The sequence below is a fragment of the Tamandua tetradactyla genome, chromosome 15 (genome assembly GCF_023851605.1).
Source record: "Tamandua tetradactyla isolate mTamTet1 chromosome 15, mTamTet1.pri, whole genome shotgun sequence".
Lineage (NCBI taxonomy): Eukaryota > Metazoa > Chordata > Mammalia > Pilosa > Myrmecophagidae > Tamandua > Tamandua tetradactyla.
Genome location: NC_135341.1, coordinates 80,927,252 through 80,951,241, shown reverse-complemented (window position 1 = coordinate 80,951,241; position 23,990 = coordinate 80,927,252). Strand labels below are relative to the sequence as shown.

Here is a 23,990-nt window from a genome sequence, read left to right as displayed (position 1 = left end):
TTTAAAAGGAAAACTAACCAAACTTTCTGAAAATCGAAATGCAAAAATCTAAAAAATCAACTACCACCAAAATTTAAAAGTAGTTAAAACAGACATTCCAGAGGAATTCACTTGGCCATCAAAGCTAATTAAAGAAGCAATGAGTCTTCATATTACAATTACAACATTCTTTTGCAACAAAGTGCTTGCTCCTATTCCATTTTGCCCTTTTTCCTGGAATCTCTTGGCAGGTTACTCTTTGTTTCCGTAGACTCCTTATGCATAAGAGACTTCTACAACAAATCCTGTATTCATTTTTGGAGAAACACCAAGCAAATGTTTAAGGAGATCAAATCAAGTTCATTATTACAAGGTCATAAAAAAGCTGTCAGTAGACATACAGATTAGGCTCTTATAAATTAGTATTAACATTACATGAACTAAAAAATAATGTCAAGAATTCACCATTTCCTTTCAGGGTTTTTATTTTCTTTGTATGCAGTTGCTCTCAGAATTCATTTCAAAATATCAAATCCCAGATTCACCCAAAAAGCAATCTCTAACAATCCTACATTGATTAAATCAAAACATTCTTTTCACTAGTTTTTTAATTAAACTTTATCTTTTACATTGATCCTCTAAAATCTAGGTAAAAAGTACTAAAACAACTTTTAAGTTAATCAAGGGTTGAGGATGGAGGAACTTGATCACCCATCGTTTTTTCCCTAATGTTTTTAATACACTTACAATTCATTTAGCTAGCACCTCATATGCCTGTTCTAAGCGGAAAAGTTACTCCATTAGAATTAACTGCCTCAAAACCAAATTGTTTATATCCTTTTCCTATCTGTTATTTAAGCATTCATACAGAAACACTTAAAAATTATCAAGTCAAAACTAATATTTGATATATCACCTATAGTTTACATTATATATTCCATAAACAACCTAAAGCACCAGGTTTTTATGTTCCACGCTTTGTGGAATTTTCCTCTGAGTTCACCAAAGTGAAAAATCTAATTTAAAACTACAAGAAAACTATTGATTTAATAAACAGAATAACTTACTGAAAAAATCTTTAAAGACGCTTAACCAATCCATTTTGGAAAAATACTGTGTTCTCTTTTGTCAGATTCTTACACGGCTCGGGACAGTTCTCAGTGAGCTTCCTGGTCTGTTCTGCAACACTGAAACTTCCCACACCCAATCCATGTGACTTGGCCCACACCCAAGAAAAAGAAAATTTTTCTGAAGCTCCTCTCTTTCCCAAACTTTTTTTCACTTAAACTATAAAAGCACTTGCAAAACAAGTATATAACGATGGCCACAAATATGATCTTATTATTCAGTTACTTTGCAAGTAGGTTTAAAGCATGTATTTTTTAATAGTTAAAAATATATTTACGTATTCATTCTTTCCTACGTTTTCTTTTTCTTCTTAACTTTCAAAACAATGTCTCCACTAGCACAACCACTATGAAACAAATCCACTAATTACATAGGGCATTCATGTTAACAGAAGTGCAGAAATTCTGAGAAAAAGGAGAATCTGCTAAATTGCTAAAGCTGGTTTAAAATCATCACATGGGCTAACTATAGATAACTAACTTAAAAGAGAATGTTTCTAAGTACCCTAGAACATAGATAGTAATAACAGTACTATAATAATAAAGAGAGAATTTCTAGGACTTAAATAGACCAAAAAAATAAGAGCTGCTAAAACTGTTTCAATAATATTAGAAAATAGTAAGGCAAGCTTCCCATGAGTATTAACAACAAAAATGGTATCTAATTTGGTTTTTATAATGTATATCCAGTAATATCTATAACAGGAATATTTTTCCCCTTTGCTCTAGGACATTAGTTTTTTACCATCTTTTTTTCTTAATTAACTAGGACATATGCTCTAGACCCAGGATACCCATACATCCAGTTATATCTAAAACTGGCATATTTTTCCTCTTTGCTTATGATATTAGTTTTTTCACTATCTTTTGTTAAATAACCAGGACATATGCTCTAGACCCAGGATACCTGTATTCTCTCTAAGACTTTTAAAAACTGTAGGTATGGCCCTTGTCTTTTCTGTACCTTTACTGCTATCAGACATATTTCTTAATAAAAGTTCTTTAATTTTCCCTAATAGCTGTAATAATCAACATGTTTTAAATAAATGTCCAGTATTAACAAAACCAGAAATATTCCTGGTTCTGTAGACTCTGGTCTATTCAGCTATTTAAAGAACTCTTTCTGATTTGGCTTACTTTAAAAACCAAAAATAATGGTCTTATTTGTAAAACCTGAAAAATTTACAGGAATTAAATGCAATGGTGAAATTAAGATTAAACATTCCATTTAGCAAATCATCTTTATAACACCGGAAAATGTTTTTAGCTCAGAAATCAATATTCTAACATTTTATATCTTACTTTGAATTGTACCATATTTTAATTTTTGCTGTTCTATAATGGTTAAAAACATGAGAGATCTGTTTTCTATTGCTGATAATTAAATGATACTCTAGCCTAGAATAACAATGACAAACAAGAAATAAAACTAATGTAAAGCAATTAGTAATACTTCATATTTGTTTCCAAACTATCTTTGCAAGGACAAGTTTTATTTCTCTTCCCAAAGCACCATTAAGCAATAACATGCCTCTCTGAGTACAAAGATGAAATTCTGTCCCTCCCAATTCCTTCCTGTGAGCCAGGAGTTTAATTTTTAAAAAATACCCCCAAACAGTACACTTCCTTCCTATCAGTTCAGCCAAGCCCAGTGGGAAGCAGGCATCACTATCTCCACTCCTAATCGAGTGCCAGTAAAAAACTCTACAGTTAGAAGAAGAAAGAGAGAAGGGGAGGTAGGGGGTGGGGAGAGATCTGTTTTTTAGATTACTCATCTACAGTAATGATCCAGTTTAAAAACTCTCATCAAAAAAAAAAAATGAAACTATGGTTTGTTTTCTAAAGTTCAGTTCAAAATGTAAGCCATCAGGGCAGGCCACGGTGGCTCAGCAGGCAAGAATGCTTGCCTGCCATGCCAGAGGACCCGAGTTCGATTCCCAGTGCCTGCCCATGTATAAAAAATAAATAAATAAATAAATAAAAGTAATACAGGCTGAGCCCCCAGTCGTGGGGTTTGTTCAAATGAAACTTAAACCCACAAAAAAAAAAAAAAAAAGCCATTAGACGTTAAAATACATTAATGCGCCACGTAAAATAAGTTGTGTTATTGCCAAAAAAGCAATTCTACATCTCTCTCACTTATCGCTGCTTCAATTACAGGCAGAATACAGGTCAGAGTCAATTCTGCTCATTAGCACCACCCTGGTTTGACCCTTGAACTCAGGCAGTCCACCTGCCTAGATTTACAGACACTGTCTCTTAATATCATTTATGACCTTCACTGGCCTCTTGACTTGAACACTTTCTATGAGCCAAACTTACCTTGCCTAGATGGTATTCTAGTTCCTGGCCTTTTCAAGCCAATTCTGCCCACTGCTGTCGAAATTCTATATAAAGAACTAAGCTTCACAACCCTATTCATAGGAAGTTCTATTTGTGTTTGTTTATAAAATATAAAACAACTTACCTAAGGTATCCTTTAGATTTTTTACAATAGATGCTTTCCGGGCACTGTTTTTCCTTTCCACATAGTTAGAAGGCACAAAACCAGTTTTATTCATGGAATTTCGAACTCGCCACCAAGACTTAGAATCATCTAGAAGCCATAATCTCTCATTCTTCTTGATGTCCAGCTCTTGTTCTTGTTGGGCCACATAATCGAATTTGGCTACTACCACTACTTCTTCTGCCATTTTTCAGCAGCTTTAGCACTGTAAACACATGGAAAATATTTTTTATTTAATACTGAAATAACAGTTATCTATATGCTTTTCACAAGACACAGACACCTAAAAACCTAAGAACATTTCTGAAAGGTTGAAAGTAAAAATATGGGGGAAAAATAAGTCAGGCAAATACTAACAAAAAGAAAAGTGGTAAAGCTGTAGGATTATCACACAAAAGTACATTAGGACAAAAACCACTACTGGTTATAAACTCACCACACAACGATAAAAAGTTACATTTGACAATCTAAATTTAAATGTACCAAATAACATAGCTTCAAAATAAACATTACTAAAGACACAAAGAGAAATGGACAAATCCAGTGTCACAGAGGATAATTTTTAATATATCACAATAACAAAAACATCAAGGAGACAAAAAATTGTATGAGCTAGAGAAGAATTGACACCACAACCAACATATTTGATCTAACACACATAAAGAACATTACTTCCAAAAATTATACAAAGGAATTTCAATCAAATGTCACATCATCAACAACTTTCATGCAATTGATATCTAATAACCATATACTCAGAAATAATTTAAAAAGAACAATTCTAAAACCTCTTAAGTCAAAGAGAAAATCATAATAGAGTTTTAAAAATACTTAGAACCGAGCAATAATAAAATTTTAATCTAACCTTGGGTAGGTAGCAAAATGAGTATATAGAGGAAAATTTTTAGATTACATTAGAAAATTAGAAGAGCTAAAACAAATTAATGAACTGAGCATTTATCTTAAGACGTCAGAAGAAAAAAAGAAGAGGAAAGAAATTATAAAAATAAAAACAGAATTTAATGCAACAGAAAACAAAAGATATACCAGAAAGGCTCAACAAAAGGAAAAGATCATTCTTTGTCAAAACTTTTAAAACTAACTTATTTCTGGTAAGACAGATCAAGGGAAAAAAGTAAAAGCACACCTAAACACCGGAATGGAAAAGAGAATAACAATTAGAGAGGCTGCATACAAAAGATATGCAAAATTATAAACAACTTTACCCACAAATTGGAAAATAGGTAATATATACAAATTTATATACAATAAAAACAGCAATAGTAAAAAAAAAAAAAATCGACTGTTATTAAGAAATCTTCCCATAATGAAGACACCAAATGGTGTTTCACAGGCAAATTCTATTAAAATTTAAAGAACCAGCCACAGTGGTCAAAACAGCATGGTACAGACACAAAGACAGGACAATGAAACTGAATATCGAGTGGAGAGATAGACCACAAAATCTATGGTCAAGCGATCTTTGGCAAGGCCCCCCAAATCCACTGAATTGGGGTAGAACAGTCTTTTCAATAAATGGGCATGGGAGAACTGGATTAACGATAGACAAAAGAATGAAAGAAGACCCCTAGCTTACACTCTATACAAAAATTAACTCAAAGTGGATCAAAGACCTAAATATAAGAGCAATGTGCTGGTTTGAAGGGATATATATCCCCTAGAAAAGCCATGTTTTAATCAAAATCCCATTTCGCAAAGGCAGAATAATCCCTATATAATACTGTATGTTTGAAGCTATAGTCGGATCGTCTCCCTGGAGATGTGATATAATCAAGAGTGGCTGTTAAACTGGTTTAAGTGATGACATGTCTCCACCCATTCAGGTGGGTCTTGATCAGTTTCTGGAGTCCTATAAAAGAGGAAACATTTTGGTGAGTGAAGGAGATTCAGAGAGCAGAGTAGAATGGCATAGCCATGAGAAGCAGAGTCCACCAGCCAGTGACCTTTGAAGATGAAGAAAGAAAATGCCTCCTGGGGAGCTTCACGAAACAGGAAGACAGGAAAAGAAGCTAGCAGATGATGCCATGTTCACCATGTGCCTTTTCAGATGAGAGAGAAACTCTGACTGTGTTTACCATGTGTCCTTTCACTTGAGAGAGAAACCCTGAACTTCACTGGTCTTGAACCAAAGTATCTTTCCCTGGATGCCTTAGATTGGAATTTCTATAGACTTGTACATTTTCTTGGCCTTAGAACTGTAAACTAGCAACTTACTAAATTCCCCTTTTTAAAATCCATTCTGTTTCTGGTATATTGCATTCCGGCAGCTAGCAAACTAGAACAAGCAAGTTAATATAAAACTAGAAGAAAAAGACCTACTAATAGGAGACAGCTTTTTAAACTTTACACCTTAAGTACAAGCAACAAAAGAAAAAATAGATAAACGGGAACTCCTCAATTAAAATGCTTCTGTGCCTCAAAGGACTTTGTCAAAAAGGTGAAGAGGCAGCCAACTCTATGGGAGAAAATATTTGGAAACCACATATCAGACAAAGGCCTGATATCCTTAATGCATAAAGAAATTATATAACTCAACAACAAAAGAGCAAACAACCCAATTACAAAATGGGCTAAAGACATGAATAGACATTTTTCTGAAGAGCAAATATGGATGGCTAAAAAGCACATGAAGAAATGCTCATCATCATTAGCTGAGGGAAATGCAAATCAAGATTACAATGAGTAATCACCTCACACCTATAATGGCTGTTAAAAACAGAAAACTACAAATGTTGGAGAGGATGTGAAGAATATGGAACATTTATTCACTGCTGGTGGGACTGTATAATGTTATAGCTGCTATAAAAGACAGTTTGGTGGTTCCTCAGAAAACTAAATATTGAGCTGCCTGATGACCAGTCAATACCACTACCCAGAAGAGCTGAAAGCAGTGACACACAGACATTTGCCCACTGATCTTCATAGCAGCATTATTCACAACTGTCAAAAGATTAAAACAATCCAAGTGCCCATCAACATATGTAAATACCACATATAAACAAAATGTAGTATATTCATATGATGGAATATTACACAGCAGTAAGACAAAATGAAGTCCTTAAGGATATGATAACATGGATGAACCTTGATGACATATTACTGAGTGAAATGAGCCAGACATAAAAGGATAAATACTGTTATGATTTCACTACTATGACCTTGGTAAAAGTAAACACAGAGGCTTATAGTGTACAATATAAGGGGCCTAGAGATACAGAGAAGCTAGAGATGGGTAAACAGTTAGCTAATAGGTTGAACTTAGATGAAAGGGAATGGAAAGAAGTGAAAGCAGTTCAGTAGTGGGCCTATTAAGTAATACTGTCATAATGAAGGTGAACATGATTGAAAGGGGTTGTATAGAGCATGGATCCTAACAATTAACAGTACAAATATAAATGTGAGTTCTTACATGAACTACTTGAAAGGTATGAATCTTGCACAGAGTCAATAATAGACACCATAGGGGGACAACTACTATTGTACGTGTGACAGTTAGGTTCCGGTATCAACTTGGTCAGTTGTCTGATTAAGCAAGCACTGGCCTGACCAGTGCTGCTAGGATATTTCATGGCTGGCTGATAAATCAGAAGACTGATGTAATAAATCATCAGTGAGATGATTCCATTTTGTGGCTGATTACATCTGCCATCAACTAAGGTGTGTTCCCCCACCTACCCACCCAATAATCCAATCAGTTGAAGAAGAGAGACTTTTTCACTGCTTCTTAAGCCAGGGAGCCTCTCCTGTGGAGTTCCTCCAGACTATACATTGGAGCTGCCAGCTTCACAGCCTCCTTGCAGATTTGGACTCTTCCTTTCCCACAGCTGCATGACACCTTTATAAATCTCATATATACAGATATCTCCTGTTGGTCATACTTCTCTAGAGAACCCGGACTAGTACAGTATGCTATGGCCTACAATGAAGAGGAAGACATCAACAGTACCACAGCAATACTAGGGGTAAATTATTGAAGGGGAAGGACAATAGTTAAGGGGTGGTTTGGATTTTCTATTTGGTGAGGGTGTGTTTTTCTGTTATGTTTCTCTTTAGAGCAAATGATAATTGTCTAAAACTCAAAGTATTGACGATGGACAACTAAGTGAGGATAATGTGAGAAATGGATTGTTTACTTGGACATTATCTTTAACACCCAGTGGACTGAGGTGGCTGAACGATATGATGACTGAGAAGCAGAATGGTGAACTGTGGTGTTTAAGTTTGATGGAACATTCTGCGGCTACAGAAAGGAATGAAGTCATGAGGTATGCAACGAAGTGAATGAATCTTGGGGACATTATGTGGTGCAAAAAATTGTGAAACTGTTAACTCATATCAAACTCTGAAATCTGTGCTATAACTACTTGTTACAATGTACTTCAAAATTTATTGCTTTTTTGTATGATATTTCATAACAACAATGCTTAAAAAAAATTAAAGAACAGGTAATTCCCATTTATACAAATTCTTTTAGAAAAAAGAAAAGAAAATTACAAGGGAATCTCATTCCTGAACCCAGATGAGCAAGCACTCTCTGCTTTACTCAGAGACTGTGTTTTATATAAGCAACTATCCCTGGCTTAGCAAGCAAATAAATTCAGTTTTCTGCTTCGATATTGACTAGTAGTCTCTTCTTTCTATTATGAAGCAAATTTTTCAATGTTCCCAGGGAAAGTCATTTTAGTCTACTACACATTGTTTACCCCTTCTGAAAAAATGACTCAAAACTAAAGCAGCTGAAATGGAGGATGATGCGGTAATCAAGAAACAGTGATAGGCTGACAGATATCAGGAAAAACAAATTGTATTCTTGCAATTTTTCTACGTTTGAAATTACTTCAAAATAGAAAGTTATAACAAAGCCTAAATACTTACTGATGGCTGGTGTGAAAAATTACAACAATCAGCAACAGGCTTTCTAAGAAACTGAAAAGCTAGAAACAGAGACAGTTTTGCAGGGATACCTGGGCTTGACTGCTTCTTCCCCTATATACATCCCACTCCCAATTAATCTAAAAATTAATGCAATTTAATTCTAGATCCAATGGGATTTCTTTTGTTAACTTAAACTGATTTAAAAATTTACCTACAAAATAAACATGTAAGGAATGTTTTGGAAATATAAAAGGGCTGGTATAACGACATTATAGGTTATTTATCTAGCATTTATTTCCTAACAACATCCCAATTATCTTTCTAATTGCCACCATTGTATTATTATTATTGTAACCCTGCTACTTGAGAGATTGACCCTACCTTCAAAGGTATGCCTAGATTAATCAAAGCCCTGACAGTACATGAGAAAAACTTACAGAGCTCCTAAGAAAAGTACAGGAGTCAGGGCACCCACTTCAGAGATTCTAATCAGTCTGGAGTGCTGCCCAAATGTCAGCATTTTTAAAAGCTTCATGACTAATAGCCAGAGTTCAGAAGCCAATCATGGCAGTCTCTTCCCTCTTGCTTTCTCAGGTCACATTAGCCCAATTAAGGCTGCCAATGGGATGCAGGGTTTAGTATGTTAGGGACTTCTAGGAAAAGTTTCCTGGCTCTTGAGAAATACAATACGCAACTTCAGCTGGATTTTTTCATTGTCAGATGTGAGGTCTGAAACTACTGCAACTATCCTGCCACCAGGTGGAAAGTAAAGCTGACAAACAAGTAACTGAAGAACTGCTGGGAAACAGAACCAGAGCTGCTAAAAGAAGCACTGAAGTCTGCCCTCTGAACTTCCAATTGCTTGGGTCAATAAATCTCTTTATTATATAAGGCAATTTTACCTGGGTTTTCTGTTATTTTCAGCTGAGTTCCAAATATAGGCCAATATCAAAATACACTAAAATGCAAAGGTAATTAAAATAATACGATACTGCACAGAAACAAATACATCAATGGAATATAAACTAAGAGCCAGAAACAAATACACTATATACAGATGTTTCAGAAGCCCTAGTCTCTAATATACCATCTCTGAGTTCTTAAAGTAGATGAAATACCTCAAAATACGGATGATATAACCTGAATACAGAATGTATCTCTATGATTACAAAATATACCACCTTTCCTCCACCCACCCCTCCCCCAACCTTTTACAGTAGACTCACTCACACATAATACAAAGTGATTTTTTAAAGTGACTTCCTTTGGTGAGTCTTTCCATAGCAATTAACTTAGCTTTCATAAAAACAACTCTTCTAGCACATTTTAATTACATAATATATATAATTATAAGCACACCTGGAAGAAAAAGAGTTAGAAATTCAATACAACTGACTTTTGGCAAGCAGATACAACTCAATGGATGGGAGTAGAAATGTGTTAAACGTATCAGATTGAAAGCTGCATAAGGATAATGGAGGTATGTACTGGGTTGAATAGTGTCCCCAGAAAATTTATGTCTACCTGGAACCTGTAAATACAACCTTATTTGGAAACAGGGTGATCCCTACATCCAATGATCGGTGTTATTATAGGAAGGAAATGGGAAATCTAGACACAGAGACAAAGACACAAGAGGAAGCCCATGTGACAGAAGCAGATCTAGAGCAATGCAGCTACAAGTCAAGGAACGCCAAGAATCCTGGTAACCATCAGAAACTATGAAGAGGCAAGAAATGATTCTTCCTTAGAGCCTTCAGAGGAAACATGGCCCTGCTGACACCTTGATTTCACACTTCTAGCCTCCAGAACTGTGAGAACATAAACTTTTGATATTTTAAGCTACACAGTCTGTGGTAATTTGTTATGGCAGCCATAAGTAATTTCTACTCTATGTATAGACATACATATGTAAGAATTTCCTAGACGACATGAGTAGCATTTTAAATCATGGGAAAGAATGAGTTATTCAATAACTGACAACAAGACAAATTGGCTATTGGGGAAAAAACAATGTCCTGTTCAGTGCATAATAATATACTAACAAAAGTATATTATTAGACCAAGGATTTCCACTTCTGGGAAGATGGAGTAGATATACTTTTTCCCTATTCTTCCAGGTAAGTACAACTAAAGAATGTGGACATTATACATGAAACAGACATTAGATAACTATGAAAGGTGAAAAGAAAAAGGCAGATCTATTAGAGACCTCAGACCCCAAGAAACAATATTATTTTACTTTTTATTTTTTTAATTTTTGCCTCATATGCCCCTGACACGGAGCTGGACATAGGCAACCTGGAAATACCAACAGGCACAGATGCAAGTAGCAACAACAAAAGTCAGTGACTACCAATCAAAGGACCAAAAATGTGGTAGCCCAGCAAAACAGTAAACTTTTAGACAAAAACTGATCTACTTCAGCCAACATCCACAGAAAAAGTGTGGTCCCACCAACATCTACAAAGGTCAAGTGGGAAGCCTAGGCTTCTACCCTCACGAGGCTATATAAGGAGGTACACCAACATCTCTGCCAAAGGAGGTACCCCAACATCTCTGCCAGGTGTAAAACAAAAGTCAAGTTAGGGAAACAGGACTTTCATCTTGCTGGCCAAATGGTCAAACTTAAGTCAGCAAAGATACAAAAGAACTCAACACCATCAAAACCAACAGGATGTGACATTTATAAATATCATACCCAACAAAAACAAAATATACATGCTTTTCAAATACACAGAATATATACCAAGATAGACCATTTCCTGGTTACAAATCAAATCTAAGAAAATTTAAAAGAACTGCTATCATACAGTGTCTTCTCTGACCACAATGGGAACAAAGTAGAAATCTATAACAGAAAGATAACAGGAAAATCTCCAAACATTTAGAAATTAACAAAACTGTTTAAATGAGTCATGAGTCAGAGACAGTTTCAAGGGAAATAAAAAAATGACACAAATGAAAACAAAAATACAACATATCAAAATTCATGGGACACAGTTAAAGCAGTGCCAAGAGGAAATTTTATAGCACTAAAGGGATACATTATAAAAGAGAAAAGTCTCAGATCAGTAATCTAAGCAACCAACTCAAGAACCTAAAAGAAGGCAAAATAATCCCAAAGCAAGCAGAAGGAAATAATAAAGAGCAAAAATCAACGAAACAGAAAACAGAACAAACGAAGGAAAAAAAGCTAGTTCTTTGAAAAGAGCAATAAAACTGACAAACTTCTAGCAAGAAAAAGAAAACACAAATCAATATTAGGAATGAAAGAGGAGCTATCACTACAGAGCCTGCCGACATCAAAAGGATAAGGGAATATTATGAACAACTGTACACACATAAATTTGACAGCTTTAGAAGAAATGGACCAATTCTTAAAACAACACATCTTACCTAATATAAAACAGAACATTAAAATAGCCCTCTCACTATTCAGGAAAATAAATTTGCAATTTAGAAACTCCACCCAAAAAAATAAATAAATATCCAGGCTGAGATGGATTCACTAAGAATTCTACCAAACACTGAAGACCACACCATAGTGCTGCATGTTCTAGCTAATGGAGTAAGGCAAGAAAAGGAAATAATGTGTATACATACCAGAAATGAAGAAATAAAACTGCCTCTATTTGCAGATGACTGTCTACATAGAAGAGCCCAAGGAATCTATGGAAAAATTCCTAGTACTAAGGAATTCACCAAGGCCAGGACACAAGACGAGCAACATGTATTTCTATATACCAAAGAATACATGAACACCAAAATCAAAATACAATATAATTTACAATCATTAAAAAAAAAATGAAGAAGACTTGTTTGCTGAAAACGACAAAACACTGATGAAAGAAACCAAAGATGTAAATAATGTACATGAACTGGAAATTCCAACATAAAAAAGTTACAGGTGTACTGCAATTATTATCAAAGTCTCTTTCTAAAATACATGTGGAAAATCAAAGGAAGTAGAAAACCTAAAAAATTAAGAGAGGAATAAAGTTGGAGGTATCATCCTAATTTCGAGACATGTAGTTATAGTAATAAAAACTATATGGCATTAGCAAAGGGATAGACATATTAATCGATGTAAAATAACCAAGAACACACAGATCCACACAAAAATGCCCAACTGAACCTTTTTCTTAACATAAAATGTTTTATTTTTGGATAATTTAGCAGAATACAGAATTTTATGTTGGTGATTATTTTCTCTCAGCACTTTGTAGATATTCCTTCACCTTGCAAAGTCTCTTGTTACTGAGTAATCTTTTGTCAGTCTACATATCTATCCTCTGTAGACAACCGTTCTTTTCTTTTCTCTGATTTTTGAAAATATTTTCCCTTGTATTTGCTATTCAGCAGTTTTGCTAACGTAGTGTCTAAATGAATGAATTTTTTAAAAATGTATCTTGTTTGCAAGTTGTTGTGAATCTTCATTCTGATGACCTACTTCTTTCATTAAGCTTAGAAAACTCTCCATCTCTGTCCCTTTATACTGCCTCTTTTTTCTCTATATCCTTCTTACTGGACTCATTTAATGTACAGCGGATTTTTTCATTTTTTGTTCCACAACCCAGCTGAACTGACAAAAGTGCAAAAGTAATTCAATGGAGAAAAGATAGCCTTTTCAACAAACAGTGCTGGAACAATTATATATCCATAGGCAAAAAAATAAATGAACCTCAACCTAATGACACACCTTATACAAATACTAACTCAAAATCAATCATGAACTTGAATGTAAAAGGTAAAACTTAAAACTTTTTAAAAAAATTATAGGGGAAAATCTCTAGGGATATACAGGTAGGCAAAGAGTAATTCTTACACTTTACATAAAAAGGAAGGTCTATGAAAGGAAAACTGGATACCTGGGCCTTCATCAACTCAAAAGCTTTTGCTCTGTGAAAGACTGTTAAGAAGATGGAAAAATAAGCTAAACTGGGAGGAAATATTTGCAAGTCACATATCCAACAAAGGACTATATTTAGAATGTTTATTAAAAACTCACCAGAAGAAAAACAATTAGAAAACAGGCAAAAACTCCTACAACTCAAAACCAAAAAAAAAAAAAAAAAACAATTAAAAAATGAGCAAAGAAATTGGATAGAGATTTCTCTAAAGAAGATATACAAGTGACCAATAAGCACTAAAAAAGATGTTCAACATCACTAGTCATTAGGGAAATGCAAATCAAAACTACATTGAGATACCAGATCACAGCCACACTAAGACAGCCATTATTTTTAAAATGGAAAATAAAAAGTGTCGGTGAGGCTACAAAGAAATAGGAACGCTGTACATTGCTGGTGGAAATGTAAAATGGTGCAGCCACTGTGGAAAATGGTTTCGCAATATCGTCTATGTTAAACATAGAATTATTATGATCCAGCAACTCCACTTCAAGGGATATAACCAAACAGAATGAAAGTAGGGACTCAGACAGATACTTGTATACCAATGTTCACAATAACATTATTCACAATATCCAAAAGGTATGTTACCTAATGTGTCCATCAACCAATGAAGTGCTGATACATGCTACAACAATGGATGAACCTTGAAGAAAACATGCTGAGTGAAATAAGCCAGACAAAAAGATAAATACTCTATGATTTTTCTTTCAGGAAACACTTAGAATAAAGAAATTCATAGACATAGAAAGCAGAACAGTGACAGTGGTTTATCAGGGACTGGAGGGAAGAGGGAATGGGGAGTTATTGTTTAATGGATACAATTAACTGTTTGGGATGATGAAAATGTCCTGAAAATAGAAAATAGCAAAGGTTACACAGCAATGTTAATGTGCTTATGATCAAAGAATAGCACACATAAAAATGGTTTAAATGACTCTGATACCATGTATATTTTACCACAAATAAGACACTTAAATATAAAAAGAAAAAGAGGAAAGAAAAACAGCCAAAAGATATGAACAGACAATCACTGAAGAGGGCATATAGTTGGCAAATGAGCACATGAAAAGATATTCAGCATCAGCTATTAAGGAATGCAAATTAAAATCACAATGGGATCACCATAAACTGGCTAAAAAAATAAGTAACACCACCAAATGTCGACAAGAGTACTGCTGAAACTGGATTACTCATTATGATGGACTGAATTGTGTACCCCAGTTTGGACATGTTCGTGATCTTGGTCCACATGCTGGTGGGTGTGGATGCACTGTAAATAAGATCTCTTCAAGAAGTGAATTCAGTTAAGAGTCGGCACAACTGAATCAGGCTGGGCTTTAAACTGGATTACTGTAGGCCTTTATGAGCATAGTAGAAGTCAGACAGAGAGAGAAGCCATGGGAAGCAGCCAGAGATGGAAGTTAACAGATACCACCATATGCATTGCCATTTAGGAGAAAAATGAAGGACCAAGTGCACTGGTTTGTTAAAGCTGCCAGAATGCAATATACCACAAATGGAACACCTTTTTAAAAAGGAATTTATTAAGCTGCAAGCTTATACCTCTGAGGCCATAAAAATGTCCAAACTAAGGCATCCAGAGACAGATAACTCAAGAAAGAGCTGATGATGCTCAGGGAATCTCTGTCAGCGGCAAAGGCACATGTCAACCTCTGCTAGCTTTCCCTCTTGGTGCCTCATTTCAAATGGCTTCCCCAGGGGCATTTTTCCTCTGCATCTCCAAAGTTCTCTTGTATCAGCTCTAAAGCTTTTTCCTAAATGGTTCCTTCTTAATAGACTCCAGTAAGTGACTTCACTTTGAATGGGTAGACACATCTCCATGGAAACCACCTAATCAAAAGGTCCTACCCACAACTGGGTGGATCACATCTCCATGGAAACAACTTAATCAAAAAGATCCCACCCAACAATATTGAGCCAGGATTAAAGAACATGGCTTTTCTCTGGGGTGCACAACAGTTTCAAACCAGCACACCAAAAAATACCACGATTTTGGGGGAGAAAACTTCACCTTACTGATGCATGGATTTTGGACTTCTAGCTTGAAAACAGTGACTCAAATTCCCTGTTTAAGCCAACCCACTGTATGGTATTTATTTCAGCAGCAGAGAACTAAAACACGTATACAATGCTAATGGAAATATAAAATGGTACAACTATAAAACAATTTAGTAGCTTCTTAAACAGTCAAACATACAACCCAGGCATTTTTTCCAGAGAAACAAAGACTCATTCTTACAAAAATGTTAATATGAATGTTTATAACAGCTTTATTTGTAATAGCAAAAAAATGGAAACAGCTCAGCTGTTCTTCAACAGACAAATGGTTAAACAAATTATGGTATATTCAAACCATGGAATACTACTAAGCAGTAAACTACTGATACATGCAACAACCCAGATAAATATCCAGGGAATTATGCTAAGTGGGAAAGAAAAAAAAAATGACAATCCCTAAAGGTTATAATGATTCCATTTATATACCATTTTCAAAATTATAGAAACGGAAAGCAGATATTAGTTGCCAAGGGTTAAGGGAGGGTATGGGGATGGGAGGAAGAAAAGGTGGCTATAAAAGGGTAACATGAGGGATTCTTACAGAAATGTTCTAAATCTTGACTGTATCAATATCATGAACTTGATTCTGATATTATACTACAGTTTGGTCAGATGCTGCCATTGGGGGAAATGGGTAAAGGATACCCAAGATCTCTCAGTATTATTCCTTTCAATTGCATTTAGATCTAAAACTTCAAAATAAAAAGTTCAACTAAAATAAAATAAGCTATTAAAGATTTAAAGACAAAAAGGCAAAACTAAAAATAAAATACAGAAATAATATTTTCATATTTGTGATGGAGGGAACTACTTAGCAAGATTTCAAGTGTCAGAAACTATAAATGAAAAACTTAAAACTTCTGTACAACAATACATTAGTTTCCTATCGCTCCTGTAAGCAATTATAACAAACTTAGTGACTTAAAACAAAAAGTTTATTTTCTTGCCATTCTGGTGCCTGAAACAGATCTTACAGGCTAAAATCAAGTTATCAGCAGAGCTGAGCTCCTTCTGGAGGCCTTAGAGGAGAATCCACTCTTTGCCTATTCCAGCTCCTAGAAGCTGTTCACAGTCCTTGGCTTTTGGCCACATAACTCCAACCTGTGCTGCTGATGTTAAATCTCCTCTCACTTTGACACTTCTGCCTCCTTCTTATAAAGACATTTGTGATTACTGTGGTTCTACCCAGATAAACCAGGATAATCTCCCTATCTTAACCCTTAATCACACCTGCAAAATTATTTTAACCATGTAAAGTAACATATTCCACAGGGTCTGGAGATTAGGACCTATACATCACTGGGGATGGGGGTAGATGTGAAGGAGCATTATTATGCCTACCACCAAAATTGACAAAGTTAAGGTACTAATAAACTGGGGGAAATATCTGTTATATGTTCAAGTGCTTAGTACCCATTAGAAAATTAAAGCTCATACATAAGATGAAGCATAATAATTACAATAATATTTTTAAATACTTTATACATAGATCAACTTCTCAAGTGAAATAATTACCCTCCCCCCTACATGCGACATGACAGCCAGGGGTGAAAAGTCTCCCTGGAAATGTGACATATGACTCCCAGGGATAAGCCTGGCCCCAGCACATGGGATCAACAATGTCTTCCTGACAAAAATGGGGAAAAGAATTGTAACAAATAAGGTATCAGTGGCTACTCTTATGCAAGCTTTAGCTAGATACTTGCAAAACCCCAACTAACCCATTTCTGCCAATTCTAAAGAACATCGGGGCTTTATCTGAGATTCTACAAAGGTCCCACGCACTATGTTTATTTTCCAGAAACCTACAAGTTCCAGATGGGTTCCTAGGTCAGGTAAGTTCTGAAACCAAGAGACCAGCCTCTCAGAGAACATCAACTAGCTCCTTCTCCCAGTCCCGTATTATTGACAGCCCTTTCTAACATGAAAAAAAGTTAGAATGGGCATAGCCTAAATAACCCTAAAGACTGGGAGAAAGAGCAAAAGAGAAGGAGTTATAACAGAGAAGATAGGATTGAAAAAATGAGGATGACTGCTGAATTATTATATTAATACTTCTTTTAGTCTCCAGTGCCTTGGAACAACTAGAAGGTGAAACCTGAAACCATGGAACTGTAACCCATAAAAATTCTGAAAATCTGTTTTGTAACTAATTATTGCAGCGTGCTTTGAAATTTACTGATTTTTTTGCATATGTTATTTTTCACAATAAAAAAATACATAGATTACAAATTTAAAAATCCATGAAGTACTCTACACAGTGAACCCTAAGTTAAATCATGGACTACAGTTAATAGTACAATGATAAAAATGTGGTATCAGTAATCGTAACAAAATTTTAACACCAATGCAAGGTACTAACAATAGGGAATATGGGAATCCTGTATTTCATCAACGTTTGTTCTGTAAATTCACAACTTCTCTAATAAAGAAAAATTAAATTAAAAAAAAAACAGCTGAGATAATTCTGTGTGATCAGGAAGAACTCACAGATATGAACATAGAAAAAGTATTTTAAGAGCCTTTTCCAATACTGTGAATATTCTGCTTTGATACTACACCAAAACTCATTAGTTTTCATTTCATGTGGAGTCTGAAACCCTGAAAATGAACTTTTCATACTATTTGATATACATACATATATATATGAAGAATAACTTCCTGAGGACTAAGAAAATAAAAGCAAGCAGACGGGAAGGGGATTCAATATTTGAAAAAAGACCAGTACAACAGCTATATATTTCCTTTTGGGCCCACCCACCACCTTGCGCTTTATTTCCTGACTTGAACCAGAGGCAGGTAGGATAGGGACTCATGTGGCAGGTGCAGTCAAAATATAACTCCAAAAGAAAGCCATATGGCCAAAAGGGTAAAAAGTCTGCTGAAAGTCAGAGAAAGTGGGCTAAATTTCAATCACTAATATTTTTTCCATTTTTTTCCTCTTGCAGCCCTATCCCAAAGGCCAGCTTCATTGTGGATCTGCACTGCTGCCAAAATGGAAGAAGTGGCATGTGCATTAAGATACCAACAGAGACTTCCAGCAGACCTAGGTGGCAGCATAAGACACTCCAGGGTGCCATTTCCCCAGAGAATCCTTGAACAACTGGAAAAAACAGGCAGAGCTGTCTTCCTCAAAATTCTGGAAAGTAGTTAAAGGGTTGCAATAATTGGGTAATGGGTGAATCATGAAAAAGCACCCAGAGAAATGGTATGGTGCCATGCTAGCTCTTTGCCCACCCCACCCTGAAGACAGCCTGCACTCCCACTGTGGGTACTGCTTCTGTTCCAGAATAAACAGAATGAACCCTATACACATATTGGGCTGCCTATACACCAGTGCCAATTTATGCGGTGGAAGCATGAAGACTGAACTACATAACTTATCTTGGGCTCACCCTCCCAGAATTTGCTCAGAAGACAGAGAAGGAGTGTGAAGACAGCTAAAGCACTGTCAGAAACAAGTAAGTACAACTAATGTGGGACAAAGGGTAGACAGAAAAAAACTCCTTAGAGGGTTTCAACAGCAGATTGGAACTGGCAGAAGAAAAAATTAATGATCCTGAAGACAATTTAAATGATTTAGGCTTAGGAATAGAATGAAAAAAAAAAATTATAAAAGCAAACAGAGCCTAAAAGACATGTGGGACATCAACAAGCATTCCAATATACGCATTATGGTAGTCCCCAAAGGAGAAGAAAGAGAAAGAGACAGAAGAAATATTCAAAAAAATAATGTCTCCATGTAGCCAGACACAGGGACAGGCAGAGCAGACACAGCACATCGGTATCAGAGATGGGGAGCAAGCGGGGCTTCTGGTGCCTCACCAGGCTGCAGTGGCAGTAGCTGGGCCCCCTGTCCCGACTGGTAGCCTAAAGCGTGCAAGAAGAGAGCTGAGAGAATCCACCCCCAGCCGGGCACAGTCATAAACTCCAAAGTGAAGAACATGACCATCCACATCATCCACCTGGAATACAAGGAGGTGACTGACCTACTTGATAGCATCAAGCTCTTCCCCAATGAGGAAGAGCTAACTGACCCACAGGTCACCACTGAAGGCCCTGAGGGAGCCCTATACACCGGAAGCCAGTTCCGCAGAAAACTACTTCCTCTTGAGCATGTTGGCACAGACCTTACTGCGGGGAAGGACTTCCCTGCTTTCCCACCTAAGGGATACTTCCTGACCAAGATATCCCACCCAAACATGAGCACCCGCAGTGAGGTCTGTGTCAACATGCTCAAGAGGAAGTAGATGGCAGAAGTGGACATGTGGTACATGCAGTGCTGACCATCAAATACTTGCAGATTCACCCCAACCTCATATCTACGCTCAATGAGTTAGAGAACCACCTAGTGCTAAACAACTATGAGGAATACACAGCATGCAACTACCTGCTCACTGAGATCCAGGGAGGTGCTGATGGATCCAGAGGCAGTAAGCCTGGGTCTGACTGAGCTCTAGTCAGTGCAGCCATAGCCTCCTTCACCAGTCCCTTAGCGTCCAAGGGCCCAGGAGGGACCAACGGGCCCAAAAGCATGCAAATGAGTGCAATAAGAAGCTGGCAGCCAAGAAAAGGACGGACAAGAAGCAGGGACTGTAGCAGTTATATGGGGCTCTCCCTCTTCCTGTCCTTTCTCCCCATGAACCTATTCATTCCTCCAACGTTGTCTCTACATTCTTTAAAGTATAGCTTGTGGGTAGGGGTGTTAGGGCATGTGGGCCACTGGGACCTGGATTTGTTTTTCTAAATAAAGTTAGAAAAGTAACTCAAAAATAATAGTAATGGAAGGAAACTGCCAAAACTTAATGAAAACATGAATATGCACACTCAAGAAGCCCAAGGAAACTCAAACAGGATAAACTCAACGAGAATTACACCCACACACACAGTAATCAAACTTCCAATGTCAAGGACAAATGGAGACATCTGAAAGCTGCAAGAGAAAAGCAACAAGTTATGTATAAAGGGGTCTCAATAAGGCTAAGGTCCAGTTTCTCATCGGAAAGAATGCAGTGGGACAAAATATTTAAAGTGCTAGAAGAAAACAACTTTGAACCAAGAATTTCATATCCAGTAAGATTTTCTTATAAAAATGAGGGAAAGATTAAGACATCCCCAGATAAACAAAAGCTGAAGAAGTAAGTCACAACTAGATCTGCCCTACAAACAACATTAAAGGGAGATTTTCAGACTGAAATGAAAGGATACCAGTTAGTGGACCGAAATGGCATAAAGAAATAAAGACCTCCAGTAAAGGTAACTATACTGGGAATGATAAATGCCAGCAATATCGTATATGTTGTTATGTAATATCACTTTTTACTTCTCCAGGTTCTAAATTTCAAGGGCATAAAAAGTAATGATAAATCTATGCTAGAGACATAAAATGTATAGAGATAGAATGTGTAACAAGTACAATAAAAAGGTATGGGGTATGAGGGATAAAGGAACACTATGTATATGCTACTGACATTAAGTTGATATCAAATCAAACATGATTATTATAGATTTAAGATGTCAAATTTTAGTCCCATGGGAACCAGAAAGAAAATATATGAAAAACATATTCAGAAAGAAGTAAGAAGGGACTCAAGTGATACAACACAAAAACATCAAATAAATACGAATGTAGGCATTAACAGAAGATTTCAGGATGAAAAAAAAAGTTTAAGATTTACATGGACAAAATAGCAAATGGCAGAAGAAAGTGCTACATTATCGGTAATTACTTTAAAATATAAATGGGTTAAAATCTCCAGTCAAAAAGCAGAGATCGTCAGAAAGGGTTAAAAAAAACACATCCCAACTACATGCTATTTACAAAAGACTCATCTTAAATTCAAAGATGCAAGTAGGCTGAATGTAAAAGGTTTAAAAAAAAATACATCAGGCAAATAGCAACGAAAGAAGAGCTGGAATAGTATCCAATTTCTGATACAATAGACTTTAAATCAAAAACTGTTGCAAAATACAAAGAAGATCACTACATAGTGACAAAGGGGTCAACTCAACAAGAAGACATACAGTTATATACGCACCTAATATAAGAGCCCCAAAACATGAGGCAAATATTGACAGATTTGAAGGGAGAAATAGATGGTTATACATTAATAGCAGAAGACTACAATTCACCGCTTTCAATAATGCATACAAAATCTAGATAGAAGATCCATAAGAAAACAGAAGACTTGAAGGACACTCTAAACCAACTAAACCTAACAGACATATATAGAACACTTCACCAAACAGCAGCAGAATACACATTCTTCTCTAGTGCACATGGCTCATTCTATTCTCCAGGACAGAACATAAAAGGTCTCAATAAATTCAAGTATTTTAAAGTCATACAAGATATCTCCACCAACAAAATGGGGAATGAAGCTAAAAATCAATAACACAAGGAGAAATGAAAAATTCACAAGTATGTGGAAATTAAATAACAACCAATAGGTCAAAGAAGAAATCACAAGGGAAACTAGAAAATGTTGAGGAAAATTAGTAAAACAAAAATACAACATACTAAAACTTACGGGATGCACCAAAGGTCTGCTGAGGGGGAATTTTATAGCTCTAAACACTTACAATAAAAAAAGAAGAACTTAAATCAGACTCCTAACTTCACAACTGGAGGATCAAGAAAAAGAACAGCAAACTAAGCCCAAAGCAAGAAAGAGGGAAATAACAAGGGTTAGAGTGGAGGTTTCAAAGATGGCAGAAAAAGCCAGAGGACTGCAGCTGCTGGGGCAGCACGTACAACATAGGTGGGGCAGGCTGAGCAGAGCCAGCCAAGGAAACACAAAAAGCACAGACTTGGTGGTCACTACCAGCATTGGGGCCTGTGTGCAAATGAACAGAGCTACCACCCCATTGCACCTGAGCAGTGAGCCACGTATAGTCCCCTCTTAAAGGCACAGTCCCTGGCACTAGGGCAGACTGGCCTCTGCAGACAGTGGCAGGCAGGGGATGCGCAGAGCTGCAGAGAAGGCAGCAGTCCAGCAGAAAGAGCAGCATGGGCATGATCATACACAGCCAACTTGCCTAGGTCAGTGGGCTGCTCTGGATAGTGATGTGCTTCACGCCGGCCTCACAGCTTGCCCTACCCCATGCCTCCAACTGGGCTGCCACCCAGTCCAGGGACAGCTTCCCAGGCTGGTGGCACACAGAGCAATACACTCAAAGCCAAACCTGGGACAGCCACCCAAGTGACAAGAACTTTCTCTTTACAGGAGTCATGACTGCCCAGAAATACCTGCAGAAATACCACAAAACTTGGTTCAAGACAATTCCCGGGAGAGCTGAATTCTACTCCAGTGAGGTCTCAAATACCTCAGTACCAATCTTCACAGCGCCGCTATGGGGTATGGCAGACTACCCACCCCAGATGACGCTCAAGTACACGCATGACCACTATCTAGACAAGTCTGAATAGTTTATTAGAGCAGATGATGAATTTACATCAAAGGATATCATCTGGAAAATTTCCTGAGGAGTTTGAATAGCAGCAAACCCCTCTTTCTTGGGTACATAGGACAGGGCACCAGGGAAGAAATGGGGAAACTGGCACCTCAGGCCTGGAAAGAACTTCTGCATTGGGAAGACAGTGTGATCAAGAGCCAGCAAGTGCTTGGGAGAACAGTGCCAAACATTGCAAAATGTCTCTTAGAAATGCGCACCACCCAGGAGGATGCGGAGGTGGCGAGATGCAACCGGATGTTTGCAGGGGTGCAGTGGGTCTGTTCTTATGAGATGCAATAGCTTTTTTATGAGAATTATGAATAGAACAAAAAGGGTTACATTAGAGATCTCCAAAACAGTAAATTTCACAGAGCCATCACACTATACCCCAACAACAACTACTGACCCTATCAGTATAGACTTCACAGCTATATGCTTAGGCAACAAATAGTTGAACTTCATCAACGCACAATACAGCTTCACTGAGAAACTGTCCTAATGTGCAAATACAGTAACACCAAGATTCATAAAGAAGATCTGTAGCTGGGAATTCTTCCTTCTTTTATGGTTTCAGCACCCCCACCCCACCCCCAATAAGAGGAAACTTTGGAATGGGAGTCTCTTACTAGAAAATATTTGTACTCAGTTGTTCATTGTCAGCCCCCTCAAAGAGTGATAGGCTCTGCCCAGAGAGATGCCTTGGCTGAGACTGTTGAGCAAGTCATGAAAATAATCAATGCCAGCTCCAGGGCCAAAGAACACATCATTGACATTAAGAGATACAGTATGGTTATCATCATATTAACCTCAGGAATGGGGCTGAATAGGACATGCTGCTCCCCTATAAAAACCACAAAGGCAAGATGAGTGTTTCCGGTGAAGAAGCATGCAGAAATACCACAAAACTTGGTTCAAGACAATTCCTGGGGGAGTTGAATTCTACTCCAGAGAGGTCTCAGACACCTCAATACCAATTCCTACAGAGCCACTCTAGGGTACGGCAGACTCCTACCCACCCCAGACGATGCTCTA

At 36.8% G+C, this 23,990-nt stretch overlaps 1 protein-coding gene and 2 pseudogenes across 3 annotated transcripts in view; 2 read left to right on the top strand and 1 right to left on the bottom strand.

Annotated features, from left to right (window-relative positions):
• Positions 1 to 23,990, bottom strand: part of NCK1 (NCK adaptor protein 1) — a 90,877-nt gene that overhangs the window by 16,683 nt on the left and 50,204 nt on the right. The window contains exon 2 of one of the 3 annotated variants that reach the window (XM_077130213.1): positions 3,574 to 3,817. In XM_077130213.1, the coding sequence (XP_076986328.1) occupies positions 3,574 to 3,799 (226 nt within the window). In that variant the 5' untranslated portion in view covers positions 3,800 to 3,817. Of the gene's footprint in view, positions 1 to 1,046; positions 1,580 to 3,573; positions 3,818 to 23,990 lie in introns of those variants that run through there. The other 2 variants (XM_077130214.1, XM_077130215.1) reach the window with 2 other exon arrangements.
• LOC143656873 (ubiquitin-conjugating enzyme E2 S pseudogene) lies at positions 9,983 to 20,192 on the top strand (annotated as a pseudogene).
• On the top strand, positions 22,212 to 23,952 carry LOC143656872 (chondroitin sulfate synthase 1 pseudogene; annotated as a pseudogene).